Source organism: Paramisgurnus dabryanus, chromosome 13, assembly GCF_030506205.2.
Source record: "Paramisgurnus dabryanus chromosome 13, PD_genome_1.1, whole genome shotgun sequence".
Classification (NCBI taxonomy): domain Eukaryota; kingdom Metazoa; phylum Chordata; class Actinopteri; order Cypriniformes; family Cobitidae; genus Paramisgurnus; species Paramisgurnus dabryanus.
Window position 1 is genome coordinate 31,298,551 of NC_133349.1, and position 13,204 is coordinate 31,311,754.

General features: G+C 35.8%; 1 protein-coding gene across 1 annotated transcript in view; it reads right to left on the minus strand.

Moving 5' to 3' along the window:
• Nucleotides 1–13,204, minus strand: part of ascc3 (activating signal cointegrator 1 complex subunit 3) — a 294,060-nt gene that overhangs the window by 59,782 nt on the left and 221,074 nt on the right. Inside the window, exons 15-16 of the mRNA XM_065246358.2 lie at nucleotides 2,828–3,019; nucleotides 2,526–2,750 (exon numbers count right to left, since the gene is read on the minus strand). Coding sequence (XP_065102430.2) covers nucleotides 2,526–2,750; nucleotides 2,828–3,019 — 417 coding nt within the window. The remainder of the gene's footprint in view (nucleotides 1–2,525; nucleotides 2,751–2,827; nucleotides 3,020–13,204) is intronic.

Genomic DNA, 13,204 nt, shown 5'->3' on the forward strand with positions numbered 1-13,204 from the left:
TCTTCTTCTGTGTGATTGTGGCGTTCATTTATAAAACACACACACACATGACCTCATGGATATTAAAAGGTTTACAGGTTGATTTCTGATGTTACTGTGCCATCTGGTGGACAAATTCATCAGGAGTTTCTACTGACATTCACAAGGCAGATGCTGCCACCCAGTGGTATAATGAAGTATTACATATTTCAACCTTTGTCTAAACCTAATTTAATGCACGCCAACTGCGTTCTAACATGAAATATCATAAAATGATATAATATTAAAAACAATGTTATATCATTACGTCATAACTAGATTTCCTATAAAACACACAACTGATGTTCAAAACATAATGTTTCACTAAATTTATGAATATCCTTAATGAAATTTAGTTTGAATACAGTTAGAAGACTTAACAATGGAGAGCATTGTCATGAAATGCGTGTGTCTGTGTGTATGTTAAGTCATTTACTGTGCATGTGTTAGTTTATCTGGTATGTTATGGTACTGTAGATAACAGTGTATTAATAATAAGAACGATATGTCAGATACAGATCATCAGCGTTATCTGTACACACATTGACAATACTTTAGCCATCATACGTTTCTGTTCTGAATAAATGTTGTGATTGCTAAATGAATCAACATGTACATGAGTCCTATAATTCATCAAGAAACATTTCGATCATTTCCTCATTTGAATAAAAGTATATTCATGTGATACTAAATAAAAATGCATAAATTGAAGTGTTTTGAAGTGATGTGGTTGAGTATCTCTGGCATCTCTGTGTTAATATTATGATTTTGATATACTGAGAAACAAAACAAATGTACCGGTATTTTTCTAAGTGATGAAATGTTACACTTGACTCTTTAGATGAACACAATTGTCAAATTAAAATAATGTGTTTCTATTGGGTAATGATATACTGTATTAAGTAGTAATTACTGTGAATAACACTTACTTAACATAACTGTGGCAATATATATGAAGAATTTGGTTGCAAAACGCGATAAACCATTTTTTTACTAGTTACTGCCAAAATCAGTATTGTATCAGGTCAGTATTAAAAATTCAATTCTTCATTTCATGCAAAATCTGATATCTGCCGTGTTATTCTGTCATCTTTTCTCCCTTTTTTCCAAACCACGACAAACACCAGTCCTCCTTCTCTGCAGAACGCAATAAATCTGCTTAACCGCTTAGCGCTTTGAATACTAGACTCCTAGTTTTCCTCATCTACTTTGTACTTCGTGATCAACAAACAAACAAACAAAAACAAAATAATACTTTTGATGGCATTGATAAATCGGATTTTTTCAAATATGGATTTGAATGTTTAATGTTATTTTAACCTAAAGATGATATGTGAAAGTTTGTAACAAAAAATAGTGGTTTTCATCTTGTCAGTTTCTTGATATAGAAAACACGTTTTTACCCAAAATAGTAAAAATGGATTTATTGCGTTTTGGAACCAAACTATTCATATATATTTAGAGATGCGCTGAAAGGTGGGCCATTTACACCTGGTCACTTCTCTGATCAGATAGCTATAGATAGAGTTAAAACTGTTCCATTTACATTCGGTCACACAAATGAGTCATGGCTAAACAGATATTAATCCCATCTTCTATTCCCGAACAAAATGCAAATAACCTATTCATTATTCTGCCTTAATAAACTTACAACGACGCTTATATAGCACCGTATGTTGAGCAGTGGACGCGCACCTGCATGCACGGTCACGAACGAGTAGAGGGGGAGAGAGAGAGATGGCGGCAAGAGAGACAGGAGATGGCAGAGGAAACGTTACAACAAATACAGATTGTACTTCCTGGGACTGGTGATGTAGGTAATTCCTCCCGCTTCATACTCACAGTCTGTAAGTTAGCTTCTGTTAGCATTGCATTGTGAGCGAATCTTTCAAACATGGTAAGGAGCGTCACCAGGCCCTTTTTAGGGGGGCTTCAGCCACCATATGACCCAACGGCGGCAACGCACTGCCTTTTTGGCTTTATTTAACAAATATGCAGCGCAAAGGAGAAGCAGAGAGAGTCACTGATGCTGCAAATCACAGAAATATTCGCCAAGAAGAGAGGAGGTCAGTCAAGTTACCAGTAAAAGCACGTATCTATATATTGCTGATTACATGTTTTAAAGTCAGGTGCTGGCGTGATGCATTGCTTTATGTACAGTTGTTGCTCTGAATGCATCAGGCAGATCATTAATTAGCATTTTCTAAAAGTCTTGCTGTTTTCACGCAACCACAGCGAAACACAAAGGGTGATATGTGAGGTTTATCATTTTATAAAACTTTGTTTTTGTGAAAAACTGGATCAATATAGCGCATCATTGTGTTGTTTTTAACACATTGGTTCTAAGAGTGTATGTTTCTGCTACTTTTGACCATATGTGTTTTGGTTGCCGACCATTCTGTGCGTCCCTATATATTTTGTAATAAGCCTTATTTGACCAAACAGCTGCGTGTCCTTTTTTGACTGTGTGCTGTTGTAGGTGAAATGATCAGTCAACAGTGCTGTACCTCAGCATTGAGGTTGTCAGCGAGGCTCTGCTGAAATTGACTCTCTATGGGATTCTGCTGGGTCAGGAGCGTCAGGTAATGGCTCAGCTTGTCATGGGTCGTGATGATGGTTCCCTCGCCGTACTTATCGAACTGAGGCCGCCCAGCCCGACCGAAGATCTGCATGACGTCCAGGATGCCCAGATCGACCAAGGCACCACGCTTGGCATCATAGATATTAGTGCCCTGACAGCAGAACGACACAGAAAAACTCAGACAACACAGCACGATGTTTAATAACACATGCACGGATGCATTCTGACCTTGATGATGACAGCGTGAGCGGGCAGGTTAACACCCCAGGCCAGCGTAGCTGTACACACCAGAACCTTCAGGTAACCTCTGGAGAACATGTTTTCCATCAGCGTACGGTCCTGGCGCAACATTCCGGCATGATGGATTCCGAAACCATCAGGAAACATCTCCCTCATCTGCTTGTTTCTGGAGCGTTGGATCTGTGCAACACAAAACAGAAAACATGAGAGCGAGAATGATTGCGGCTGTGCATTTCAAATTTAGTTTGTCTGGTATGACAGGCTGAAATCAGTATTAAAACAATATTGTATTATAAATAAAGGGGTCATGACATTAGAAGTTAAATGTCACTTGATTTTTTGACATATAGCATGATACTTTGTATCATTAATACATCCAAGTGCAAGTACCCTTTTTTAAAGTTTCTGCTAATATGACAGCTAACAGCAAAAGAGTGCTCACGCTACAATATTTGATTGACAGGAGAGCTGCCTCGTGGTTAAGTAGCAACATTAAAAGCCATGCTGCACTGTTCGCCTTGCTTTCCAAGAGTTTAATATGCTTTTTATGTGATCGGCCCCAAAATAATAAAAAACATGTCATGGCCCCTTTAAAGTTTCAGAGTGTTTTATTGAAAAACTGCTGTGTTCTGAAGTAGTTTCTGATTTGTTATCTGCAAAATGAATACTGCATTGAAGAGGAGTAGTTATATGGGACCGGCATTCGTCAAACTTTTATGACCCCCTCCCCCACCCGGTGACAGTTGCTGTCTGACAGGTCGTTTTTATGACCCTTTGACAGGGGGGCGGGACCATCAATCAAAATCTGTACAAGTTGTCAACTTTAGACAGAAAGTATTTAATGGTTTTATGACGGGTCATTTAGAGTGATTGTTTTTCCTGAGTGTGTTTTATGTCAAGCGTATGGTGTCATGTTTAATGACGGCTCGTGTTTCGACATTTGCTGTTTATTGACATTTGATGTCAGATCTCAACCATCCTCCCTCCTTTCGCACAAGACATGCATTCTTTCACAGGGGTGCGTGTTGTAAAGCGATTAAAGATTTCTAAAACTCAATGTTGGTAAAACAATCCCCCATTACGGTGTCAAAAAAGTAAAATGTTTATTTTAGATTTAGACAAATCATGAACAATGCTACGATTAAAACATTTGTTTGTAACATCACAAGTTATTTAATGAAATATTCCGTATACGTGTATAGTTTAAGCAATGATCTGAGCCATAACCTTCGGAGCCGGCAATACTACAATCTTTAGACGAAAGTCTAAACTAAATACAATTTTAAACGATTCATGAGTTCCGTGAATCTTTTCATAACCTGCACTATAGTTTCACGCGTATTAAAGATCCGGCGGTGTCTGACAAAGCGCCGGGTGAGCGTTCATATCTGCCATTTTAAAATAATGTTAATAAATGTAATTCTGTCCACTATGGCAAAATAGGATTTTATTTTAGATTTACGGGAAACTTTAACCAAGTCTCTGATTAAGACATGTGTATACGTGCACAGATGGTGACAGAGAAACTTATATATGACGTTAATAAACTTTTAAATGTTTTTAAGAAGTATTCACCCCATTTTGGGGTTTTATTTTTAATTAAAGGCTTCTTAAAACATGTGTGATTATGTGTATATTATACAAAGAGTCTTATATTGTCTGCTCTGACAAAAATAAAGTATTATTTAGATTTAGGTCAATTGACTGTGTGTATCTTATAAATACAACTTGATAATACGTTTGTTTTGTCAAGAGACTTTTTTTAAAGTCACACAAGAATAAAATCTTTTAGTTGTAATGGTAAACATTAAATATACTATTATCTATTTAACTATAAGCTATATTTTTCTGATCAACCTCAAAGTTTTTGATGTTGAGCTTATGACCGTGTGTGATAGATATTTCACAGCAGGGTCGGTTGTAATCTAGGTAGAGTCTTTTAAAACTGTAGTGGTAAAATGTAATATGGTAACTCTGTCAAAAAAAAAAAGTAAAAGGTTTATTTTAGATCATAATCTATTTTATGGCAAACATTACTGTATCTAAAAGTTTTTAACAACACAATTTATTTAATGAAATACGCAGTATGTGTATAGCAATGAATTGTACCAAAACCCCCGTAGGTCGACATTTCTTTAGACTAAATCCTATTTATTTTAAACTATATAAAAGTTTAATCTTTTCAGACATAGTATTCTGATCACAACATTAGATCGCGCTCCGGCGTTTACAAACATACGCGGATGAATGTTCATATCCACCGTTAAGAAACTTTTAAACGATTAAAAACACTTTCATATCATCTTCTGGGTTTTGTTTTAAATTAATGATATCTTAAAACCAACTGGGAATATGTGTTTATTACACAATAAAATGTAATTATGGCCGCTCCGGTATAATAGGGGTTTTATTTTAGATTTGGGACTTTCTTTAACCAAGTCTCTGATTAAAACATGTGAATGCGTGCACCAAAGTTGTCAGATAACGTAGACTGATGCGCACATATATCTGGTGTTAAGAGCCTTTTAAACGTTTTAAGACATTTCACACCCTATTTTGAGTTTAATTCATTAATGTCATCTAATATCGAAGTGTGTACATGTCTATTTACGATAAATGTAACACGGTACGTATTGTCAAAATAAAAGGTTTCTTGAACATGTTATTCCAGTGTGTGGTTCTTGTCTTGCGAGTGTTCGACATATTTAGTGATGTGGAAAAAGTTTGTTGTTTGGACGAACAGTTTCAGTCTCTCTCTCTCTCTCTCTCTCTCTCTCTATCACCAGTCCGCTATCAAACAGCAGACAACCCCCCCCCAGATGTCTGGACAGAGGGAGTGTTGGTAAAATAAAAGAAACTCAGCCCCCATTGACAAAAAGTAATAGGTTTATTTTAGATTTCAGGCTTCATTACTCAGATACAGATTAAAGCATGTTATTTCTTATTCGTAATTTAAAGAAATTTAGAAGTTTTAAGACATTTCATCACACATCCTATGATGACATAAACCCTTGTGTTAGCCCTTAGAGGACAACAAAACGGGTGCAAATATTATTTATCAACGTTTGATGTTGTTATAAACCAGGTTGTCACATACGTGACAACAATCATTGCTTTAAAGACAAAACATTTAACAAATTTGACATTTTGTTAAACATGGTTGTGTGCGTCCACAAACACAACATCAGTTAGGACATGGTTCTACATAATATTAAAATCACGGGCTTACGTTAAATAGGTAAACCTTAATTTTTACTAAATAAAATAAAAATAAACTATTTTAACATATTATCTGATATTAGGTTAGGTTTAAGATGAATTAGTGTCTATAGCTTTACGAATTACATCGTAAAACCCCCAGCGGATATGGTGTGTGCGTGTGCGTGTGCGCGTGTGCAATGGCTGTTATCACGTGGTGCGGACCGAACGACCAACGCTGCGGGGGTTGTGAAGCGAAGAATGAGTTCAGATGAGAAGTTTTTCCTTCTGAACACAGAACCTTTACCAAAAACGTAACCCCGGATTAACACATCACAGAACAATTTGAACAACCGTGTCGGATTCGTACACACTAGAGGTCTGTTTTATGTTTTGCAGAAACTGTGGAAGCTTTTGATGCTGCCAAGGTGTCCGAATTCGCAAACAAACTATCAAACGCAACGCGGCGGAAACAGTGGACACGATCCTTTTGTTGCTGAGAAAGCGATTGAACTCAGAAACAAACAAGCAAGCAAAGTTGTCTACGAAACTACAGATTCTTGAAAAAGATGGCACAAAGATCATTCGAACGACTACGCAATGGCCAGATGGGGTATGTGTACGGGACCGACCTTTTTAAAGATATGCTTAAAAAGAACTACAAGCGCGAGATGTCCAATCTACTATGTACTGTGATATACAAAGAGGCCAATGTGTGCATGCCTCCAAACTATTGCGAATCTAACGCCGGTCGTGTAACCAGACTCAAGGAAAAAACAGATGGTGTGAAAATTATAGATGGCTCTTTCAATAACATGGTACAGACAGTTGTACAGGCCCAAGAGGAACCCCGTGTGATTATTAGAAAGGCCCTAGAGATATTTTATGAATGTGACGAGGCCGAGTTCTACATCATCAATATCATACTTATGTCGGCCTTTGTAATTGACGTATGCGTTGATATCCTTGTAAAGAAACGAGAAATTAATGTGTGTGAAATCATAGAAAATGCCGTAGATTTCATGTTTGATAAGGGTCTTGGATCATGCATACACTTTCTATGGTATCTAGATAATATCATAACGTTTAATGATGACTAAAAAACCAAACCTGTGAGCCAATGGTATATTTTACGCAAGTTTTACAGTTGTTTTTTAGTTTTCCAAAAGTTTCATTCTGTTTTATTTTTTACTCAACATTATGATGGCAATCCATGTCCGTCAACATTTGTATACTTTAACAAAAACTACGTTCTAGTAGTTTCAATGTATGGTCACTGTTGATTTTCATCATTGATTTTGTTTACTGCTTATGTTTTTTGTATGTTTTGATGTACCGATTTCATAAAAACAAAACAAAACAAAAATATACAAGGATTTATGGTCTTTATGTCTGTGTTGATACCACTAGGCTCAATCATTAGATCATTTAGACATCTTGTTCAGACAACGTGTGACATTGATCATTCTTCATATGTCTTTGCAACTCCACACAGAGAAACGTGAAAGATTAATAGAAATTACATGTGGCTACATCACATGTCTTTCAGAGGCGTAAAAATAAAAGTCAGCAGTGTTAGTATGGGAATCTCAAACAGCACAGGCACGAGCTGATCCTAATTTTGTTACCTGACGTCTGTCACATAGTCAAAGATCAACTACTTCATGTCTCTACGAATCCTGACATAGTTTTTAGTCTCATATACACAACACATCAAATGTAAACCACGGTAAACTAAATACATTTGACATCCAAGATCTCTAATTTTCTGACAAACCCAAAAAAGATGATGGGGTCATCATCAAACATCACTCACTTTTTAGATATCGAAAGGTTTTTGTTTATTTTAGTTTTACTCAACACTGAAATTTTAGTTAAGTACACAGAAATGCACAGATTCTACGTTTTCAGTATACATGTGTACATCACATTGTGATTTCAGTCTCAACTAGATCGATGATCTATCAATATTAGCTACAAATGCTGTTAGGATGCTTGCTCTGATTTCACAAAACATCCATTTACATTCAAAACCTATGGATTCAACGCCTTAAAATCATCAATTTTATTTCGTTCACATCAACCGCACCAAAATTTTTAGAATGTGCAAACTGTTTTACTGCGTTTTAAACATGTTTGTGCGGTTTCGGTCTAGATTTTATAGAAAACTTCAGAACATGACATCGTTTTAACATTTACAAAATGATGAAACATTTTACTTTTAAGTGGCTCCCATGAATATGTGTTGCTGTGACAAATACCTTTGATTGTTTGGAAATTATATGAATGCAGAGAAACAACGCAAAAGTTTTGAACTTTAACATAATTTATATGCGTCCTGATTTTTAAAAACAGTAAGCTGTAATGTTTCTTACACACAGATCTAATCATATCACAAGTCTGAATGTTTAATAACATAAAAACCTGTATGTAAAGGTTTGTTGGCGTATTTTAGACACAAGCTGTTTATTTTAATCTTTAAACAAATGTGTATGACAAAAGTTGTCCTGCCTGAACTGACACTAAGGATCGATGCCGAAATGTTAAATCTAAGCATTTGCAAAACAACTTTCACCATCATATAGATGTTTTCAATCTAATGGTACGGGGTTAAATGTGACCACACTATTTCAAACATTACCAAGTTGTAGATGGTTGTGACTTAATTTACAAGGTTTTAACATACATTACTGTTTGTCACGGGGTGTTTCATAGCATTGCGGTTACATGCAACAGACTCTCAAGTTTTATGTTAAAAGGATTACTAAATAAAAAACCTAAGCATTCTGTATTATGTTGGCACTGATGATTTACAAGTTTACAGTTTCAAACATTTTGCCATATTCGGTGTGTAAGATTTAGTAAATAAAACTAAAACATAAACAGTGTTGAAGCATTCCCTTAATCTTCTAGCAATAATTTTCAAGAGATTACCAACATGTATGATGTACTAACTGTCAGGGGATCTGTGATATTATTTTCTGAAGTAATTAGCTATCTAATGGCTACTGCACAATAACTTATGCGATAAAGAGTTTGTTACATAACCTATAGAAACGAAACAAGATAAATTACAAAGTCACTGGCATGAGGTTTACACTTAAACAAATCACGCAGATGTTTAAAGTGGTACATATTTTTTATTTCTCATCAAGTAAAAGAAATACATCATATGTTATCATTGTAGTGTAGAAATATCACAACGTTTTTCACGATCGGTTCAATAATTTCACAAACAGCAATTTGATTATTATTTGATATTGTAAATACACACAAACCACACAGGTAATAGTCTCTAAAGATTCTACAGAGCGCCATTAGCTTTTTGTCATCAAGTTTGTAACAGATGTATCACAACGCCTATTTCATGATCTTGAAACCAAACAGTCTGTGGTATCGATACACGCAATGTGTATCGATTCATCAGGCATTGTCGGATCATTCTTGGGGACACAGGTCCATTGGAACATCATCAGACATTACTTGATCCGTACAAAGGGTTGTGTTGTTGTTGTTGTAGGTTGATGGTCCGCCATCAGATACTATGGTGGACTTATTGAGTGCACAGGTCCAGCTGTAGGTTCTCTCATATACATATTGCTCTGGGGTGGGGTAGCGCGAATGTGTTGGTGTAGCAGTAGGAGTCCATAGTTTCTTGAAACTTGTTAGGCGATTGTGTTTGAATGAATCATACTGGCGCCGATGTAATGACTGTAATGGATAGGCGGAGATAGGAGTCCTGGAGTTAGGGACATTCCTCTCTGGGCGTAACAACTTCACTTTAAACATCTGCGTGATTTGTTTAAGTGTAAACCTCATGCCAGTGACTTTGTAATTTATCTTGTTTCGTTTCTATAGGTTATGTAACAAACTCTTTATCGCATAAGTTATTGTGCAGTAGCCATTAGATAGCTAATTACTTCAGAAAATAATATCTTACTTCAGATATAATAAAACATCTGTTACAAACTTGATGACAAAAAGCTAATGGCGCTCTGTAGAATCTTTAGAGACTATTACCTGTGTGGTTTGTGTGTATTTACAATATCAAATAATAATCAAATTGCTGTTTGTGAAATTATTGAACCGATCGTGAAAAACGTTGTGATATTTCTACACTACAATGATAACATATGATGTATTTCTTTTACTTGATGAGAAATAAAAAATATGTACCACTTTAAACATCTGCGTGATTTGTTTAAGTGTAAACCTCATGCCAGTGACTTTGTAATTTATCTTGTTTCGTTTCTATAGGTTATGTAACAAACTCTTTATCGCATAAGTTATTGTGCAGTAGCCATTAGATAGCTAATTACTTCAGAAAATAATATCACAGATCCCCTGACAGTTAGTACATCATACATGTTGGTAATCTCTTGAAAATTATTGCTAGAAGATTAAGGGAATGCTTCAACACTGTTTATGTTTTAGTTTTATTTACTAAATCTTACACACCGAATATGGCAAAATGTTTGAAACTGTAAACTTGTAAATCATCAGTGCCAACATAATACAGAATGCTTAGGTTTTTTATTTAGTAATCCTTTTAACATAAAACTTGAGAGTCTGTTGCATGTAACCGCAATGCTATGAAACACCCCGTGACAAACAGTAATGTATGTTAAAACCTTGTAAATTAAGTCACAACCATCTACAACTTGGTAATGTTTGAAATAGTGTGGTCACATTTAACCCCGTACCATTAGATTGAAAACATCTATATGATGGTGAAAGTTGTTTTGCAAATGCTTAGATTTAACATTTCGGCATCGATCCTTAGTGTCAGTTCAGGCAGGACAACTTTTGTCATACACATTTGTTTAAAGATTAAAATAAACAGCTTGTGTCTAAAATACGCCAACAAACCTTTACATACAGGTTTTTATGTTATTAAACATTCAGACTTGTGATATGATTAGATCTGTGTGTAAGAAACATTACAGCTTACTGTTTTTAAAAATCAGGACGCATATAAATTATGTTAAAGTTCAAAACTTTTGCGTTGTTTCTCTGCATTCATATAATTTCCAAACAATCAAAGGTATTTGTCACAGCAACACATATTCATGGGAGCCACTTAAAAGTAAAATGTTTCATCATTTTGTAAATGTTAAAACGATGTCATGTTCTGAAGTTTTCTATAAAATCTAGACCGAAACCGCACAAACATGTTTAAAACGCAGTAAAACAGTTTGCACATTCTAAAAATTTTGGTGCGGTTGATGTGAACGAAATAAAATTGATGATTTTAAGGCGTTGAATCCATAGGTTTTGAATGTAAATGGATGTTTTGTGAAATCAGAGCAAGCATCCTAACAGCATTTGTAGCTAATATTGATAGATCATCGATCTAGTTGAGACTGAAATCACAATGTGATGTACACATGTATACTGAAAACGTAGAATCTGTGCATTTCTGTGTACTTAACTAAAATTTCAGTGTTGAGTAAAACTAAAATAAACAAAAACCTTTCGATATCTAAAAAGTGAGTGATGTTTGATGATGACCCCATCATCTTTTTTGGGTTTGTCAGAAAATTAGAGATCTTGGATGTCAAATGTATTTAGTTTACCGTGGTTTACATTTGATGTGTTGTGTATATGAGACTAAAAACTATGTCAGGATTCGTAGAGACATGAAGTAGTTGATCTTTGACTATGTGACAGACGTCAGGTAACAAAATTAGGATCAGCTCGTGCCTGTGCTGTTTGAGATTCCCATACTAACACTGCTGACTTTTATTTTTACGCCTCTGAAAGACATGTGATGTAGCCACATGTAATTTCTATTAATCTTTCACGTTTCTCTGTGTGGAGTTGCAAAGACATATGAAGAATGATCAATGTCACACGTTGTCTGAACAAGATGTCTAAATGATCTAATGATTGAGCCTAGTGGTATCAACACAGACATAAAGACCATAAATCCTTGTATATTTTTGTTTTGTTTTGTTTTTATGAAATCGGTACATCAAAACATACAAAAAACATAAGCAGTAAACAAAATCAATGATGAAAATCAACAGTGACCATACATTGAAACTACTAGAACGTAGTTTTTGTTAAAGTATACAAATGTTGACGGACATGGATTGCCATCATAATGTTGAGTAAAAAATAAAACAGAATGAAACTTTTGGAAAACTAAAAAACAACTGTAAAACTTGCGTAAAATATACCATTGGCTCACAGGTTTGGTTTTTTAGTCATCATTAAACGTTATGATATTATCTAGATACCATAGAAAGTGTATGCATGATCCAAGACCCTTATCAAACATGAAATCTACGGCATTTTCTATGATTTCACACACATTAATTTCTCGTTTCTTTACAAGGATATCAACGCATACGTCAATTACAAAGGCCGACATAAGTATGATATTGATGATGTAGAACTCGGCCTCGTCACATTCATAAAATATCTCTAGGGCCTTTCTAATAATCACACGGGGTTCCTCTTGGGCCTGTACAACTGTCTGTACCATGTTATTGAAAGAGCCATCTATAATTTTCACACCATCTGTTTTTTCCTTGAGTCTGGTTACACGACCGGCGTTAGATTCGCAATAGTTTGGAGGCATGCACACATTGGCCTCTTTGTATATCACAGTACATAGTAGATTGGACATCTCGCGCTTGTAGTTCTTTTTAAGCATATCTTTAAAAAGGTCGGTCCCGTACACATACCCCATCTGGCCATTGCGTAGTCGTTCGAATGATCTTTGTGCCATCTTTTTCAAGAATCTGTAGTTTCGTAGACAACTTTGCTTGCTTGTTTGTTTCTGAGTTCAATCGCTTTCTCAGCAACAAAAGGATCGTGTCCACTGTTTCCGCCGCGTTGCGTTTGATAGTTTGTTTGCGAATTCGGACACCTTGGCAGCATCAAAAGCTTCCACAGTTTCTGCAAAACATAAAACAGACCTCTAGTGTGTACGAATCCGACACGGTTGTTCAAATTGTTCTGTGATGTGTTAATCCGGGGTTACGTTTTTGGTAAAGGTTCTGTGTTCAGAAGGAAAAACTTCTCATCTGAACTCATTCTTCGCTTCACAACCCCCGCAGCGTTGGTCGTTCGGTCCGCACCACGTGATAACAGCCATTGCACACGCGCACACGCACACGCACACACCATATCCGCTGGGGGTTTTACGATGTAATTCGT